A 19,982-nucleotide genomic window follows, 5' to 3' on the forward strand; every position below is an offset into this window, starting at 1 on the left:
CTAAATAGCTTGAGGAATTCCTAACACGGTAGATATTACTAAATTACTTGAAGCCCTATTGTATTGAATTGAATTCTTTGCACTTCACTCTATTCCTCCTAAAATAAGTTGTACATGCACATATTTTGATTGGGACTTTTTTTCTGACCACTGGATTATTTGTTTCATCTTATTTATGATTTTTTTTAAATTAATTTTATTGTGTGCTCTATGCAAAATGATTTTTATGACCGAATTGAAAAAATATATAATTGCCATTAATTTCATTCAATTTTAAGGACATATGCTATAGTTGGGATATATATGTCGTAAAAAATAGCTGTCATTGTTTTTTTGTTGTTGAAATTTTATGTATCATAAGTAGGCCTACTAATGGCATCGACACTTGGTATCGGTATCGGCGAGTAGTGAAAATTTGAGTATCAGTATCGGTCTAAAAAAAAGTGGTATCAAACATCCCTAATCTTAACACTCACAGTCAGTGTTTTATTAAATTAAGTGCACACCTATCCAGAACAACACTCATCACATTCATAATCAAGCAGTAGGAATAAGTCCAAGTAAAAAGCAATGTTTTGCTGAGCTTAATTTTCTAGATAATGCCATTTTCTTTGCCGCTGCTTTGCTTTTTTCAGAGTCTACTTCTATCTCATGCACTGATTTGCATTTATTAGCTAACAGTCAATCAGAGTTAGTAATTGTCACAGACTGAGATGGTTCATGCCATTTTTGCATGCTGTTAACAATGGCTCATTCATTCAAATCATATTTAAAAAGCACAACAGCACACAAATCTCTTAATTCTGACAATTCTAAACGCTTATTTTTGCTTTGGTTTGTTCCCGCTTGTATTATGAATGTGTTGAGTAGGATTCTGGATATGTGTGCATTTTATTTATTGAAACCATGACTGTGAATAAACAATGACTTTTCGGCCGTACCGTTTGCGTGCTATGGTGTGAATGTAATAGATCGTCATGGGCCATGTGATAAAAAAAATTTTTTTATGTGATAAAATATTTTTTTAACTCTTTTCTAACCCTAACCCTAACCCTCATTACATGAGGTATATCCTGTGGCAACATGTTTTTTATTTATTTTTTTAAATATATTTTTAATACATTTTCTTGAAAACTTCTTGGGTGGTGGCCAATTTACTGCAAAGACAAAAACTAAAGACATTTTCACCATAATTAGTTAGTTTTAGGTAGTTTTGTAAATGTAAGATGTAGTTTCAGTTAGTTACAGTTTTTTAACTCTTTGACTGCCAGACGTTTTCAGAAAAGGGATGCCGTCAGTGCCAGCCGATTTAAGCATTTTGACTGATCTTTCAAGGTCCACAGAAAATGTTCTGTTTGGACTATGGAAACACACATACTACCAAATGAAAGATTGGACTTTCATCTTTCATCAGAAAAAGAAAGTTTGTTTCTACCTTATTCCGTTCTTTAGTAATCAACAATAGAAAATGGTTAGTTTCACCCGATTTCGCTTGTTTTGGACTCAAATACGGAGAAATCAAGCTTTTAGTGAAACGATATTATTTCATGCATTCTAGTGAATTTTACACTTCTTTTTGTCCATGAATGATGCCACAAACACCTAAATAGTGCTTTACTTCTATAAAACACTACCACCAAGAATGAAAAAGTGTTTTTTGATAGCAAAATACGTTTATTTACATTCAACAGTGTAACAATTTGACAACAATTTGGCAAACTATTTACAAATGTGTGCAACTGTGGTGCTATTTACAAATATGTGGATGTTTCAACGACAGTTTTTCTTTTTGTTTTTTCTCCCCTGCGTGCAAGGAGACGCAACAGCAGAACAACAGATTGCCTCTTCGCGTGCAAAAGCTCCACTTTCTTGCAGGCCGTTTTTTCCGGGGAATAGCATGTATATACTGCAGTGTGTGTTGCCATCAAGCCTAATATCAGGATCATGCTACGGTTACGTTACGGTGGTGTTACGTCTGGCTTCCTCATGTCCTTCAGTTGCTATACCGGGTGGTAAAAGATGTTCTGATCCATTTTATCCCCTCCATTCATGGTGGCATCGTAGTCCAGAAACAGTGTCTTCTCCGTGATCAGACTGTACCCGCTCCTCCGATGAATATGCATTGGACTCGGGGTACTCTTCATTGTCCGACAAAATGTCCGCATGTGCAGCTCCGGCGTTAGCAGAGCTAGCCGGTGATGCTTTATGACGTGAGAATAAAGGCCGCGTCCAACTGTGGCGTCAACCTCGGGATTCACCATCATCATCATCATCATCAATGCATTGGTCGATGCTTTTCGACAACTCTTCATTGCCCGATCGAATGTCCGATTGTGTAGAAGTACCCGGTCGGTTATTGTGCGCGTTTTCCGGCGTTAGCAGCGCTAGCCGCGCTTAGCCGGTGAGGCTTACTACGTGATCATAATGGTCGCGTCAAGGCTTCCAACTTTGGCGTCAAGCTCGGAGTCATCATCATCGTCGACATCAATGCGCTTTTTAGTATTGATCGATGCTTTCCGTCTTTGAAAAAAATGCTCAAGCGTGAGCTGCTTGCAACCGGTTGCCATTGTGGCTTCATCAGCCATTGTCCCCTCAACACTCTAGCTCCGCCTCATGTCTTCTACTGACGCCCACGGTGGGCGGCCCATCCAACCTTGTGCAAAGAGAGTCATCGCTGCCATCTAGGGGCCAAAACGAGTCATTATACTAACCAGATCTGCCTGATACTTTCAGCACAGCTGCCCAAGGCTTTCCTCCACCCGTTTCCAAAAAAAAACAAAAAAAACATAGTGAACGTCTTTTAACGTCCTCGGCGCCCTTCCGTAGGTTTATGCTAAACGTTTTATAACGTTTATGGCGGTCAAAGAGTTAATGTGATAAAATATGTTTTTTTATGTTTCGTGACCACCATCGGGGGTGTGTGTAAAAATTAGCGTCCAAGAATATTTGGTCAACTAAAGTATCAGTTGCATGGCTCCAGAAATTTTAAGACAGTATCAACTAACACATGTGTGAATATGAATAAATGTACTGTAATTTTTTTAATTCTTGAATATTTTTTGATGGTCCTACTGAACACATGCCCTACTCCTACTACTTACAATTTTCATTTCATTATTATTCAAAAAAGAAAAAAAACATGGAATGAGGGGGACACATAAGGTATTATAAAAAAAAAGAAGTAATTATTCTTAAATATGTACATAATTATTAGAGGTGTGCCCAAAAATCGATTGTGATAAGAATTGCGATTCTCATTTAGTACGATTGAGAATCGATTTTAAATGTCCCAACATCGATTTTATTTCAATTATTTTATATTTTCTTGCCCTGGTTTGTGTGTGCCTTTATTTGGGAGTGCTGTTCATGTTGTACACGATTTGGCCACTTAGGGGCAGTGTGGTTTCGCACGTTTTGATACACTGTTAAGTTGTAGACACATTAGAGAGTAGAAGGAAAAAGTCACAATCAATTTATGCCAATAAAAGTTGTTTTTTTGCAGCGTAGAAAGAGCATATGCCGGTGAGTAATGTTAAGATGCTTCTCTGTATATATTCCTGAAGCGTTTTGTATGAATAGCCGTTCTTTTGAATGATAAAAGTGCAGCGAGTAGCGCGCTAATTAACATTAGCGAGTTAGACTGGAGTAGATCATGACGATTCTTTGCACAGCTATAAATATAAGCAGAAATAATTGTCAATCAAATCAGTTTGAATCAAAAATCTTTCTGAATCAAAAATCGATTGTGAATTGAATCGCAGACCCAAAAATCTGAATCGAATCGTGAGACAGTCAACGATTCCCACCTTAAAAAATTATTGCCGACAGTACAGCCAGCGCTTCTCATTGGTCAAGACAGATATTGCCCTCTTAACACTTACTTATCAACCCACATTTATTGTTGTTATTATTGTTTATTGTTGTTGTGAGTTGTAAATGAAAGATACTATTACTTGAGAGGCAACATACCCTTACTGGTGGTGTATAGGTCCTCTGACTGGGGAGACAGAGGGGGAGACGTATGTAAGGAGGAAGAAGACGCATGGGTGATGAAGGAGAGGCACGGAGAAAAGGAGCCCAACACCAGGACAAAACACAATGCCATCATCTGCACAGAGAGAACACAATTTATGTACATTAAAAATCCACGGAAGGAGAATACAAGCAGCCGCACTTACCATGAGGCATGTCCCTGTTTGAGTTGAGGCCATTTTACAAGTGCGTGGGACAACTTTCCCTGAAATAAGCGACTGGAGTTTCTGGAGCTGCTGGAGAAGTGTTCTGCACACACACAAGGGATAGTTCGCCTACTTTATTTAGCCCACGGTCAAACAGGATAAAAGAGCAGCATTGAGGGGAGATTGCAACAAATGTAAATCTAGTCTAAAAAAAAGAAAAATGAAAATATCAAGATGTTACATATGGCTAGAGAGCATTACAATAATCAAGTCAGGTAGAAAAAAAAAGAAAGACTTGACCTTAGATTAAAAGAAAGAAATACAAAGTTTTTAATTTAATCAACAATGTTAAACCCCTTCTTTTGACACATTTGACTGTCAGACTGGACCAATGCAAGAAGTACACAATACATTTTGTGTGACCTGGAGAGCAGGGTTCTGATGGTTATGCACTGCAATGGCACAACGTGAACACTGAGGGGAGACACGATCTTTCACAAGATCTCATCTGCACGCTTGAGTCGAGCTGTTACTCATACATCAGCCACTGGCTCTACAGGCAACCAAATGAACCCAATGAAATGTAGTCAAGTCAGATATTCAACTGGCACAGTGAGCAAGTCAGTCAGCCGTTCGGTCTTTGTCACTCCCTTGTGAAAGAACACACACAACACACACACTTTGATGTCAAACAGCAATGATTAATGGCTGCTTAAAATATACAGCACGTATAAAAAGGTCCCACTGGCTTTCTCTGAGTGAATGTGGTTGGATGAAACAAAAAAGGGCAAGTCAGGCCCATCCCGTGCTGGATCTTCATCTTGATTTAAACACGATACATTTCTTACTAACAAACTTGTTTTTTGACTCACGTTGACCAGTTTGTGCCAACTCAACCATTCTACCGAGTGATTGTTTATGAGCGTCTGTGCATGTGGGTGGGCTGGATGCGGAGGGTGGGCGTTCCACGATGAAAACTTTCATTACAGACTGCAGCAGACAGAACCCCCCCCCCCCCCCCCCCAGCCTATCACTCTCCCAAAAAATAGCAGATTGGACTCATATTAACACAACTGTTTTATAACTTTAAATATAGCGTATGGAGGACAGATACAGAACGTTCAGTATTTGACATAAAGCGCTATATAAAAAGCAGTTCATTTACCATATGGAATGTAGACACTGAGATATTCTTGTTTCTTTTCTGCTGTTTAACATTGAGGTGCATTCTTGAAACTGATAATCCAAACACAAAATGAGAGTCCCCCCCCCCCCTCATTCCATTTGTGGTCTGTATGTATAATTAAGGTTTAATCTTGCTAAGGGTAAGTGTTACTTCTATATGTGAGTGTCTCTGCTTGTGACATGAAAAGGTGCTTTCTTTCAAATATAGGAAAGGACCAACCAGTAGGCCTAGATCTTTTCTTTGTTTCATACCCACATTGAACGGTTAGGGATGGGCTACTGGTAGCCCACAGATGAAACCACCCCACCCCTGATTTTATTTTATTTTTTACAAAACCCGCCAAAAAATCTTCAAAAAGGTGATGAACATTCAAAATACGGGTGAATGTTTTGAAATTGTAGTGGAGTGAATCTGATGAAAAATGCTGAAAGCAGATGCAGGACAAAAAAGTAGCCGGAATAATAATAATAATAATAATAATAATAATAAAGAATAGGAATAAGGTGTGTGAAGGCTTCAGCTTCAGCCTTCACACAATAATAATGCATTCAATTAACTGAAACTCATTCACTCCCAGCCATTTTCACTGAAGCAAGCCCCTTCGCTCCCGGCTGTTTTACTGGATTTTGCAAGGCCCACAGAATATTGTGTTCTTTTGCTATAAAAATATGGAACTTACCAAAAGAAAGATTAGAGTCTCTTTTTTAATTTCATTTCATTTGTATCTGTTTCCGTTTTGCAGCATTTAGCATTAAACATAGCTAAGTTTCATCATCATTAAGAAATCTGTTTTAAACAGTGGGGACAGAGCCTTTTGCCACAAGACTCTGGTTGATCTCTTATACTCTGCTGCTATCTGCTGGCCGTTTTTTTTGTAATAACTACCATTGCTTTAAGCATCCTCTTCAGGTCAGAGGCTGCATCAAAGCTTTCTGTATGCTCTCTAGCATAAAAACAAACAAACATAAAAAACGTATAAATATGTCTTTGGGAGCATTGTAATATTTAAAATAGAATGGATTGATACGTTTTTGGGAGCAAATAAGTTAAATACCATGACATCCAAGCAAATTCATGAAAATCGCGTTGCACTACTTGCACCAACGTTTACATGTGGTTTCAGCTGGGCTGGTGTTACGTTTAATCTACTGTCAGCCAGGAAATTGTCAGGTGCGCCATGCGCATGTAAAAGGAAACATCCTATATACACTGAAACGCCCAGCATGGCACAGAGATAGGAACCAAATTCCCAAAACAAGGACATTGAGGCTTGCGTCAGCACAGAAATCAGGATAAAGACGTTTTTACGTTCAGTCTACAAATATAAAGCCCATAAGGTGCAAATCAGGTCGTCTCTTATCAAAGACGTATGAACAAACTTCTGTGAAACACAAAGTGGAAACAAGACAACAAAAAGAGAATTAACCAAAATAAGGCAGTGAGCGCTACACTTTGTTTAAAAAAGGAGCGTTGTGCAGGATAGGAGGCACACCAGCGTTAAGCTGTGACAGTTTTTTTGCATTCACGTGTCAATTTGTTATTAGTATCATATTTTGTGTGTTCTTAATTTGACCATGTGCAGCGGGCCTCACCTGTTGGCTGTCTCCAGGTTTTCCACCTTTCGCCACAGGTCACCGTTTTCTGACGTGTAGTTCTCCACCCTAGGACAACAAAAACAAACATATACAACTTTTATTCAGACACAAAATAAACAAGAGTATGGCGTGTATAGTAAGTAAGGCAATGGCAAAGACACAACACCAGCAAGCATCAACAAACACAACAATTAATGACATTCAACAGTATATTATGATCAATCGTGTCAAATGCTGCACTGACGGTCCAATAAGACGAGCGCCGATACCTTCTCTGCGTCAGTGCTCAAACTTATGTCATTCAGTACTTTAATCGGAGTTGTTTTTGTACTGTGATGAGGTCAGAAACCAAGAAGTCCATTTGAGTTCAAGAATTTGCCGAGTTGATTAAAAAACAACTTTTCGACAATCTTGGTTAAGAAGGGACAGTTTGAGATGAATGTGCGAACAACGTAACATCCAGTGTTTGCTCTCTCTCTCTCTCTCTCTCTCTCTCTTCTTTTCTTTTTTTTTAAATGGGTTTGACGGCAACTACTCTCAGTGGTTTAGGAAGCTCACCTGATTGAAGTAAGCAGTTGATTATTTGGTGTGAATCGATTTGAACATATTCCACAATAGTTTTAAAAACGCCAGATGGTATTGAGTCAAGACAGCTCGTGGAAGATTTTCAACTGCTGAACCAAATAAGTCTGTTATAGTATTTTGATCCACTGAGTCAAATTTTGTCATTGTAATTGAATTATTCCTGGTTGATTTTAAATGTTGCATTATTTTTTCATTGTGCTGGTTTCACTAAAGTAGCAGGCAAATTCATTGCATTTATCTGTTGAGAGGGGTTCTGGCGCTGTTTGATTTGAGGGATTTGTCAGTTTGCCGACGAGGGCAAATGGAGTGCGTGTATCATTGAGATTCTTACAATGATTTCAGTAAAGTGCTGTTGTCCAGCTATTACTAGCGCGTTGTTAAAATGACAAAGGCATTGTTTGCACAAGTCAAAATGAACTAGGAGTTGATTTTTTCCTCCACGTTCGCTCTGCTTTTCTGCACTTTGATTTCAAAGTCATTATGTTCCTAGCGCACCTCCAAGGCGTTTTTGGTTGGCATGAAATGCAAATGGTCTTAGTTTTACTAGGAACAACAGCATCCAGGACATTTGAAATGTCCCAGGTGAATTTATCCAGAAGTTCATCAACAGTCTCTGCATTTACAATTTTTTAAATAGAGACGACAGTGGTTGTCTAAACTTCTGGGATTATTTGCATTTCAAAGAACACACAGAAATGATTCTGAAAGCGCCAGATCTTTCACCTCAACAGATGAAATGCCAACACTTTCACAGACAATAAGATCAAGAATGTGACTTTGATTGTGTGTTGGACTTTTTACAAGTTGTGAGAGACAAAAGTTTCAAGTATAGTATACAATCCTTTGTTCCAAGTTGTTGCTAACATGAATGTTAAAGTCTCCAGTTATGACCAGTACAGATGACTGATTTCTTCAAATTCTTCCAGGTATTTACCTTTTTGTTTTGGAGGTCTAAATGATTACGACAATGATCTTTGGATCACCTTTTATCATATGTCATAATAATGTCATCAATCAACAGGGATTTAGGCAGGAGACTTCCTGAATCTCCTGCGTGTCTTACGATCAGTTATGTCACCCACTAATCTCTCGATTTTACAGTAAACAGTTTATATTGTGGGGAATATTTTTTATTATTTCCTTTTAGGCATAATTTAAAATGAAAAAAAAGAAGACCACAATAGTTTGACATGAACAAATATTCAGAATGTCATACGCCAATATTTATTAAATTTTTGAATAAATTTACATAAGTTATCCCATATTTACTCTTTTAGCATTTATGCAAAGCATTTATTCAGCAGTATGACCTTGTTTTGAATCATGCGAGTTGGAGTAATCTGTGAAGAGAGAAAAGCCCCGTGGGATGCTCCTGCAGCTGCAGGAACTGTGCCCTTATCACAAGATAGCGGTTGAAACACTTTGCGGATGAACTTTGACTGTTGAAACCTTCAGCGCTGAAGAAAGACACGTCTGTATTATTATCTGTACAATGACTCATATCTGTGATGGTTGCTGCTGTGCTTTCCCCCAACCTTTAGAGCAGCAAAGACTATGTAACTAGTGAATACCAAATAAAAAGAGGACGCCTGGCGAAATGTGCTCAGAACGGGTAGGAGATTGTAATCTGGGCACAGCTCTGTCTGTTCTCCTCGCAAACAAAAATAACCTAATGTTCTAGGTTGACTGAACCTGACATAAATGCATGTAGTTACAGTATGTTTATTGCTCAAGCACAAACTATGCTACCTGTTTCCGCTGTCAAGCTAAAGGATCATATGCGGTCAAAATTAATAGTGTGATCAATTTGCGTTAATACATGATTAATGTGATAGATTTTTGTGATTAATCAATGAGTTAATGCTTTACCTTTTACAGCAATAATTTATATATACAGTATACACACATGTATATACCTCGTATATATGTACTCATGTACATATGTTGAAAGAAAAAAGTGCTTCACAGATTTATTAGGTAATCTTTCCCTCTGGTCTCATGAGGCCATCCAACAAGATTCTAAAAACAAAACTGATCTACCCTCAAATCCCATTTTCACAGAAATGCATAGAAGGTGATATAATCTCACTGATCTCATCCCAAAGTGAAAGATCTGTGATAATTCTGCTGTTTGCTTTGAATGCAGCTCATTCTAAGTGTGCTCGCCTTAGGCAGCCGCCTTAGCCTGCTGTTTGCTTCTCATGGGATCATTCAATAATCCTGCAGCTCACACGGCGACTACAACCTGACACAAAGGCTTATTTCACGAGACCGTGCTCTGCTTTTATGATGAGTCTCGTCTGACCTGTGGCAGCGGTTGCACACTGAGCCGAGAAAACTTTCAAATTACAAACAGCTGGATTTCAACTTTTTTTTCTCTTTCCCATCGTTGGCGCGTGGCTGGAGTGCTGTCTCACGATGAACACTGGGAAGTGGAGCTGGGAAGAGACTGCTGGTTTGCTTTCCCGCTTTTGTTGGGTGAATTGGGATTTAACTGGACGGTTACAACAGGGTGTGCCACTGATGCTCTGTTGTATTTTAGAAGGGTAGAAAACATCTTTAAGAGATAACTGAAGAGGGAAATTGGCGAGAAAAATGGAAACTCACTTTTTCTCCAGACATTCAACATACTCTTTCTTCTTCCGCCGACTCTCCTGAGCTGAGATCTGTTTAGTTTTTTTCAAAAGCAAACATGCAATTATTTTCATGTTACTGGAAAGAAAAGTGTTAAATTTCAGCTTTTCTTAAGGCAAAATTACAAAACAAATGTATTTCAATTTAGACTACAATGCTTCACTCTAAAAAGGTGTTTATCATTTTTTTCCCCCTTGCGACAAAGGTTTTCTTAAATTCATAAATAAGTCTGTTGAGGCTATTTTCTTCTTCTCAATTCTCTTCAGTTTTTCTTATATTGTTCGACTACAAATGTGTATACTATTTAGGCCTATACAATTTGTCTATGAGTTGTCTGCAAACGATATGGCCATAAACGAGTATTCTGTTTGTGCCAATTGTTATATATATATATTTTTGTTATTCTTATATTGTATATTTGATGCCTGTTTTCTTGTGTTACTTGTAAATAAGTAATTTTTTAATTTTATATAATTATGACATGAATTGTGATTGGTTTTCTGTAAATTGCCATAGTGATTAGGCAAAACATTGTAACTGTACTGAAAGAGTGTCTTGATGTTTTGTTTTTGTCCTCAGTTTGAGGTTCTGTCGTACAAGAAATATGTATAACTAAATACTGTAATGGAAAATAAGGGGTAGGATCATAATAAGTTCTATGAACCTCTACCTGCTCCTTTTGAGTACCACCTTTGTATAACTTTTGTTGAAATTGTTTTGTTTATTTTAACTTGATGTTACCCAAATAAATGAAAAACAAACAAACAAACAAACAGTTGGGTAAAAAATGACCCAACTATGGGTAAAAAAATGGGTCTATTTGACCCAATTTTGAGTCAAGAAATGGGTCTTTTAGTGTAAAACTCATACATATTGGTCAGATCCTTTACTTGGGTCAAAATAAAACAACCAGAAAGTTGAAATGGATCGGTCCATTTAAAAAAAAAAAAAAATCATAATTGGGTTACTTTTGACCCAACTGTTACTAGAGTGTTAGATGCTATATCAAGGTCTAGTTCACTGCATGACAAGTGCCACTATTATCAGAGTCTATAGCTCTACTTTTATCCAAGGATAAAAGGTCATGTCAGTCAGTAACTTAACTGGGGTGTGCAAACTAATGTATGATGTCAACAAATTGAAAATATACAGCACAAGGTACCTTATTTTTAATCTTTCTTCGAACTCTCTTTAGAGCCTTCTCTTCACTCTTGGTGAGAGGAAGTTTGTTGGGTACAGGGTATCCCTCAGCAACAAGGGTCCTCTTCTCTTCATCTGTCAGCAAGAGGGGTCCGGAACCCTGCAGTTTCTGCACAAGCAACAATAATGGCCATTAGTGAAAGCATGTTTTGACTGGCGATTGGGAATCATCAGAAGAAAAAGGAGAGACAAAATATAGGAGGCGGATACTGACGTGCGGCGCAGTTAGTAGCGGCGAAGACAAGATTGCCGTGGATGAGGATGCAGAGCCGCGGCCCGCTGGCCTCTGTTGTGGCTGCGGGGAAGACGGAGGCAGGGCGAGTTGCGGCGAGGAGGGTGGCAGGGAGCCGTCACTGTCACCGTGGTTGCTGCTGGGCGGAGTGGGCGGAAGCTGCAGGGCGTCATCTGGGAAGAAGCGGGGTGAAGAAGTGCTGTGAAGATGGTGGGCTGACAAATGGAGGGCTGGGCATGGATGCTGTGTGTACCGGTAGGCAGGCCGAGGTACTGTCCCATCTCTCTGGGTTCATCTTTAATAGCCACAGGCTTCACATCATCATCCGGTGGGCGCACCTGAACGAATCAGATGCACTTCTTCACATGTCAAGCAAAAAATGTGAAGTGTCTCTGATTTGTAGGATGCTCACTGTGTGTCTCCATAGCGACCCTCTCTGCGCAGGGGCGGGGCTTAGGATAAGGGGCGGGCCTTCCATGGGCTGCAGATCTGACCTTTGAGTCACATCCGGCTCCTCCTGTTTCACTAAAATGGTCGACAGGTCCTGACTGAAGCTCCATTCAAATTCTAAGAGTGAGCGAGAGAGAGAGAGAGAAATACAGTAAACAGTACTGTTTACTGTAACAACCTCTACTATTTCAGAACCACAATATATTTCCGTCTTTGGTAATTAATTTAATGCATGAGCCTTTGGGGATGATTTTAAATGTGATTTTAAGTAGGTTTATTTTTATATTAACCGGAATTAGGACGTTTGAAAATGTGTTACGCAGAAGTGACGTCATCTAGCAGCAGCCAATAGAAAAGCACCTTAAGGTGATGTCGCTCTTAGGTGACAATTTCTCATGCTTGACTTCTCGCTCCAATGGTTCGGCTTGCCTGCTTTTTCATTTTACTCAGCCGAAATGCAACATTAGGTAAGAAATGTGTTACTTTTCTATTTTTACCATGGTGTTTTATATATTTTGCGCACAAGTAATACACTTTTAAAAAACTGAAACTAACTAACTATAACTAAGCATTTCTTAAATAACTAAAACGAACAAAAACTAACAGAGCCACCCTGAAAACGAATTAAAACCAACTAAATTTAAAAAACAAAACTCAAAATGAAATCAAAACTAACTAAAATAAAAATTCCAAAACTAAGAGCCCTGGCTGCTATGTTGTATGGTGATAATATTTAATGATGATGTACTCTTAGTTTTTTTTAGTCTTATGCAACATTCCCTTATAATAATAATGCTGTCAGCTGCTATGCTCCTGTAATTGTCACTCTTATTTAGGTTTTGTATTTGTGACTTTTATTCTGTCATATAAGCTTTTATTCTATCGTACAGGATTGTGTATTGCACTAGCGAGAGTTACTGAATGACATTTTTGTCAGTAAGTCAAGGTTCCTGAGCAGAAGTTTCTCTCAGCACATCGAGGTTCCATATGTTCTGCATCCAGCCCTGCTCAAGTTTCTTTGTCAAAGGCCACCTGAATCCAGCCATGCTTTCTGTTGTTACTAGGGATGTAACGATATCCAAAATCACGATACGATAATTATCACAAATATTGTGGGGAGGTTGGCTTTACAAAAAAAGGTCATAATATTGTAGAAAAATTAGCTCATACTAAAAAAAAAGCACAATATTGTGCTTCCGTACATAACAGCAATGCATATAAACAACCTACAACCTACAATCTCCAATAACACCTAATATTGAGGCACTTACTTGCTAATGCACACACACATTGAGTTCCTCTAAATGTTGACTTGATTCACAAGCATATCATGTTCCCCTTCGTATGACCATTAGCATGGATTTTTAACATAGAAAAGCCAAAACATGCCGTATAAAAATTCAATTGCACAATTTTTTTTAATATATATATATATATAGCCACCAGAGGGTGCTAGAACTGCACAAATGGAAATCAACCAGACTTTTTTTAAACAGATGTGCTGCTTTTATTTGTATTGTCTATTGTATATTGTCGTGACATGACAATGACAATATTGTGGCAGTTTTAATATCACGATATTGCCGTTATCGTTCACATCCCTAGTTGTTACTTTGAATTTTTGCATATAAACACTCTCTGTTCTCCAAATTCCGTTTCTGCGTTTGGGTCCAAATTCCACACCTCACGTGATAGCCACTCTTTGTTTCTTGTGGTCCATGAGGTTGTGTCCGTCTGGCATTCTTAAGCCTGTCACTCAATTTATTCTCCAAGTCAGGAAGCACTAATGCAGTAAGCGCCCATGTTTATCCAAGTTCCTCCTGGGTTGCTCCCACATTCTTCAACTGTTTTCCCCATGGTCTTCTTCTGTCTAATCCATATACGCATCTCTCGAATGATTAGTCTACCTGCTGCTTAGTGTCCCTTATTTTTCTCAGGCTCCTCCCACACTCTTGCCATGCTATTTCTCCCATTTTGTTTTACTCAGATTGGACGTCAGATGAATGTCAGACTTGGGTTGTTTGGTAGTAGAGCATCTTTCCCTGTACATATAAATCTGTTACTGTCACTTACAGATGTGTTTTTAAAGAGAATGAATGCAATTATGTGTTCTTTTGCCAGCGAGAAGGAACACAGAAGTCATAAATCAAAAGCACTTCCTGACAAGCCTCGTTATTATAGACCACAGGAGGACAGCGCTCCATCATGCAACCATGGTGCATAATTTGGCCCTGGTGAGTGTGTGTCGACAACACATATCAAAGACCAGAAGCTTGTCTCCAGGCTCCTTTCACACTTTGAAATGCTATTATATCCCCCCCCCCCCCCCCCCCCCTCAGAGCCCACTCACACTGTTGAAAGTTTGGGGTTAACTCACATAACCTACGGTGCGTTGAGCCTTTTTAAGCTATGAGCTTGACTTGGAAGCCTCCTCCACCATTCTTCAATGAGCAGCAAAAGCTAACATCTTTACCCATTAATAAAAGTAACGTAATGCTATAAAATGTTAATAGTATCAGAGTTTGTGAGACATTAATGCCACTTGAGTATAATTACATATTTACATCAAATCATACACTGTCAGGGTTTTATACACTGAAGTTATGGTTCAAATTAAAACGCTGCAGACTGTCATCCCAGCGGGTCAACAGAGAACACTGTGTGATCTCGGCAGGACAGAAGCTGTAATAAAACAATAGCTGGTGGAGCACGGCAGGCGGCAGCTGCAGTAAAACGCACAGATTTTCCTCGACATGGACCTTAATAAATTAGCGTTCAGCACAACATTTGGGATGCAAACGTGAGCCTCCACATGTGAGCCTATAATAATAATAATAGTGCTGAATCCGCAACAGCTAAAATCACTGAATGGACACAGATGGGACAAAAAAAAAAGATGCTAACATGTTTTTTTTAAGTATTTGTTTTCAGCATGTTAATTAAATAATATTCACATTTTTTGCCTCTTCACCTATACCAAATATTTCAAAACAATGTTACAAACAAACCAACAAAAACCATAATACATATTTGAAAAGGAGTGAGAAGAATCTGTTCTAACTGAATCCCACCCTTTGCCCACAATCACTCACTTCTAAATGAAATCACTTCTTCCACTTATTTTTGCCCTTCATTACATTATGTGTGAACAATCAAAAGGAACACAAAATACAAGGTTACAAAAAAAGAGCAGAAGCGGGGCAGCAATGGCCAAGTGGTTGAGAGTCCCGTGGCAATGTGGAGAACCCGTTTTAAGACCTGGGCACACAGTTGTGGTGTCCCTGAGTAAGACATGATAAGATGATAAGTCATGACCCCAGACTAGCCCCTTGATTGAGTGGGTTTGTGTTTACTGTGTCCACTACTGTCATGGGTCAAATGCAGAAGTCAAATTTCATGTATGTGCGCGTACAAGATAAATAAAGATGATTATTTTTCTTCTTCAAAAGGAAAGCAAAGCAAGTAGCTTCGCAATGGTTAAACATCCTTATCCCTCTATCTCTCAAGAGTCATGTTACTATGAACTGCTCGAAGTTTTGCTGTTTTCTTCTTCTTCTTCTTTTAAGTAAAACAATCCTAGATTCCCTCCCTCTGACTTATCGAATGGAATCAATTTGGCTTTTCATAGCCCAATATTTATTCATTAAACCATAAACCGATTATTTTAATATGTCTTTTTACCTAAAATTCATGACAAAATAGAATTTTAAAGGCTTAAATATTTTTTGCATCTTGGTGTTTAAAAATATATATATTTACTGTTTACGGGAATTTTAAATGTATTTATGAAAGTCCTAACTTATCACACTTTAAGACAATTCAGAATATTTTAATTTATACGTACAATTATGAAAATAACTCATTTGCATGTCATGTTTTACGAGGTCGCGTGCATTATGACGTCACAAATATGCGACACTACCATAGGAGGGGAGGGGTGAGGAGCTGGGCACAACTTGAGCCACAACCAGAACAGATGGACCAGCGCGGCAAGTCTATTATTATCGGCAGATTTCTTTATTATGTGCTTTATCAGTATGACGTCAAATTGGTCGATAATTGACGATAATTATCGGCCACCGATATTATCGTGCATCCCTATTATCATGTCCTTGATATTTAATTTAAGAAGAAAAATGTTCCATTAGCAGTCCAAGTTTGTCCATAACAAACGCCGTGGTCAGCCAGAAGGATGTCCACATGTGCACTTAGCACCAAGTCACCCTATGCGCAGTTCAGTAATCTACTTTTTTGCGGCTTCACAAAGATTCTGGGCCCAGTATTTCAAAATTTTTAATCCAGATTAAACTGGTCCAGATTTTCAAATCCCACTTTCCTGAGCCATGGATCAGGATATTATATCCCAGTATTTCAAAAACTTTGCTGAATTGGATCAGAATAATCCTGATCCTCTTGTATTGAGATTTCCAAATCCCTCTGGCCCTTGGATCTACCCGATCCCCAGGATCACATACAGCAGACAGAAAGTGCATTCAGTAGATGTCAAAGTTTGATAAATCAATGTTCCAAATGCAAAAGTATAAAATAACTATTCAAAATGTTTGCTGTTGAATGGAGTCAATGTTCGCTTAAATGATCAGTTTATTAAACAAGACCATGTCAGAAGAGACATTATGATGAGGATCATGCCTACCAAAAACTGCTCAAGATGGAAACTGCAGAGCACAGCAGTAAATTCTCCTTGACAAGGAACAATAAAACTTACAATGCTTCAGCAAGAACACATGAAGTAGAAAACACAATTATAGTACTGGAAAAGCAAATGCACAAAGGATTGTAGTGTGAAACAAAGTTTTGCTGTTGTTATAATTCTGGGTTGAAGCAAATCTTTTTTTTCATTGTTTGAATTCTTTTTTGTACACTTGTGGAATTTTTCAGTTCAATAAAAAATTGAATGATAAGGTTTCATTTATTAAAAATATCTCTTTACACTGTTAATTCCAGGAAATGCAAGTGATATCTGTTTATTGATGAGTATTAGTGAAACTAATGCATAGGATCACACACTAATCCTACCCTAAAGTGGTATTAATTTAATGCTGTTTTTCAGGATCAAACGTATCCAGATTTGGATTGGAAGTTTTGAAATACCTAACACAGGCTTAAATCTGGATTAAAAGCAAGATTGGATTTCCAAATCTGGATTTGAATCTTTAAGATTTCTTTATTTCTTTTCTTTTTTCTTTATTATTTTTTATACTAAGCTTTGAAATTCCCAATTTTTGATCAAATGTAGGTTTAATCCAATCTACCAGGATTAATCCTGGTGGATTATGTTTGAAATACTTGTCCAACATTCGGCATCAGGAGGGGGAAGCAGCACAACAATAACACTTATGGGACGGGGCACTGCTGATCTCGATTCAGGACATCGTGAGTCTGCGGGTAGAAAACATTGAAGAAGAATTGATGTATTAGAGCCACCCAAAAGTTTGGCGGACCATGGGTGGGTGTGTTTCAACTACACGGGGAGCCTCCCTGGTAAAATCTGTTTGAGGTTCTGGAGAGGAAGTGAAGTTGAATCTCAGATTCTGGAGGAGCAATGTGGTTTCTGTACTGACCGTAGAACAGTGGACCAGTTCTACACAAGATCCGCAGGGTCGTTGAGGGTAAACGAGAGTTTTACCAACCAGTCTGTCTAAATGGACTTTGTGGAGATGGAGAATGTGTTAAATCATGTCCTCCTGTGGCAGGTGCTCGGGGAGTATGGTGTGCTTAGACGCCCTTATACATGCTGTTCAATCCCTGTATAGTATAACCGCTGTCAGAATTTGTTCTACATTGCCTGGAGCAAGTCAGAGTTATGAGAGTTGGACTCCACCAAGCCAGTTTGTTCAACTTTTATGGACAGAGTTCCTAGGTGCAACCAAGGCATTAAGGGTGACCAGTTTGGTGACCTTATTACTACATCTCCTGCTTTTTACTGATTGATTTGGTTTTGGTGTTTTCATCGAGCTGCGACGTACAGCTTTTACTGGAGCGAATCGCAGTGTGAAATGTGAAGCGGTTGGGAAGAGAATCAGCACTTCCAAATCTGAGACCATGGTAATCATTCGGAAAAGGGTAGAGTGCCCTCTCCGGGTTAGTGACATCCTGCCACAAGTGGAGGAGTTCCACTATCTTGGGGTCTTGTTCACAAGTAAGGGTAGAATGGAGCAGGAAATTGACAGGTGGGTCGGTGATGCAGGCTCCATATCGGTTTGTTGTGGCCAATGGTACCAATGTACAGTTCGTGACCAAAATAACAAAATCGTAGACACAAGTAGCAAAAATTTGTTTCCTCTGCAGGGTTTCTAGGCTCTCTTATATCCAGTTAGAGGTCTGAGCAAGAGCTACTGGTCTTGCGCAGTGATAGGAGCCAGATGAGGTGGCTCGGGCATCTGATCAGGATGCCTCCAGGACACCTCCCTGGTTGGGTGTTCCACGCAAGTCCCACTGTAAGGAAACCTCGGGGAGGACCCAGGACATGCTGGAGAGACTATGGGTTCATCTCAAGTTTCTTAATCACACCTCAAAATATTGAAAGCGACCCGGAAGTTGTTTTCACAATGCCATGTTAAGGAGCGTCTCAATTGTCTTAAATGTGCATCCAGGTGCGAGGACCAAGCATTTAGGAGCTTGGACCCGGATATCTTAAATCGAGGGACTTCTGATGTATCCACTGCGAAAGTCTTGTAGCTCCGCAATGGTGACGTTTGAAAACGGGCAGGACGATGCAGGACTTTAAATTAAATAGTTACAATCCAATTTTGTGTTGTTTTTTGATTATTTTAGTTTGAATATATATATTTTGCTGTTGTTTTGGGGCAGTATTTGACACTAATGGGTCACATAAAGAAAATTACAAATGTTTTAATGGCTCTTCACAGTTTCTCGCATTTAAAGTAATGCATAAGCAACATTATTATCAAATTTTTTTCTTACATAATTCCAAGTCATTCGGACTCCAAATGTGCACTGTGCTCACTAGAGGTGGAGCGGGCGGGAGAGACGTGCTTGGGACAGACCAATTGCGCTCGTCTTTGCATCTGCAAACTTGTGAAGCGTTACATTAGTGACATTTGACTAATTTAATCCCACTTGAAACATAAAGTGGACATTTGTTGAGATTCTAATAATTCTGACAGGCAAACGGTGCATTTCTGATATGCGTCAATGGCGTGGCGTGACGTCATCTTTACGAGATGTCGCCATCAAGTGACAATATTGTGGAGCAATCGACTCATTACCCCAAAACATTTAGAGATGGGGAATACAAGAACACAATGCTTTCTGAATTCAAGGTGAAGAGAAGCAGATTCAATGAAAAGACAACTTTTCATTGAATCTCCCACCGTTCAATTTGTTCACCAGTAAACCCTTTTCCTATGTCTTGAATTTGAAAAAATATATATAATATTTAAATTTTCAATAAAGAATGCTTTATGTGCACAGGAGACTGGTGGGGTTCAGTACATCCAACAAGGTTAAGAACTACTGCTTTAGATCCTTAAACTTCAAACTTTAGGCTTACCCTGACCCTACACCTCAGGTACGACACGAACATTGTACCAGTGGTGTGCCTTCAAAGCCTTCTCTGATCAAAATCTGTTGTAGAGTTCTTCATTTGTAAACCCCTTCAGTTCCATGACAGGTTGCCGTAGGCATTTGTTTGGATTTTCCTTGCATACACTTCGGGATTTTGGAGAGCCTGTTTTGCAGCGTGTCGCATGCTGCTTGTTAGCGGAGTCATTCTTTGGCAATGTTCAAAACAAACCACGCGTGCGGCTTTCAAATCCAAGCAGAATTTTTCTCTCGGAATGTGCAAAAAAATAAAAAATCATTGTGAATTTGATTCCATTTTATGCTAAAGTACATAATCTTATGAGGATTTAATTGGCTTGGAAGCTGAGGTGTGTGTG

At 38.9% G+C, this 19,982-nt stretch overlaps 1 protein-coding gene across 1 annotated transcript in view; it reads right to left on the minus strand.

The window, feature by feature from the left end:
- Window positions 1-19,982, minus strand: part of creb3l1 (cAMP responsive element binding protein 3-like 1) — a 34,598-nt gene that overhangs the window by 2,499 nt on the left and 12,117 nt on the right. The window contains exons 4-11 of the mRNA XM_086069980.1: window positions 12,023-12,177; window positions 11,864-11,948; window positions 11,593-11,783; window positions 11,341-11,487; window positions 10,152-10,210; window positions 6,957-7,025; window positions 4,179-4,281; window positions 3,970-4,108 (exon numbers count right to left, since the gene is read on the minus strand). Coding sequence (XP_085926106.1) covers window positions 3,970-4,108; window positions 4,179-4,281; window positions 6,957-7,025; window positions 10,152-10,210; window positions 11,341-11,487; window positions 11,593-11,783; window positions 11,864-11,948; window positions 12,023-12,177 — 948 coding nt within the window. The remainder of the gene's footprint in view (window positions 1-3,969; window positions 4,109-4,178; window positions 4,282-6,956; window positions 7,026-10,151; window positions 10,211-11,340; window positions 11,488-11,592; window positions 11,784-11,863; window positions 11,949-12,022; window positions 12,178-19,982) is intronic.

This window comes from Leptonotus elevatus, chromosome 2, assembly GCF_054856555.1.
Source record: "Leptonotus elevatus isolate MCC_2025b chromosome 2, RoL_Lele_1.0, whole genome shotgun sequence".
NCBI classification, from domain to species: Eukaryota; Metazoa; Chordata; class Actinopteri; order Syngnathiformes; family Syngnathidae; genus Leptonotus; species Leptonotus elevatus.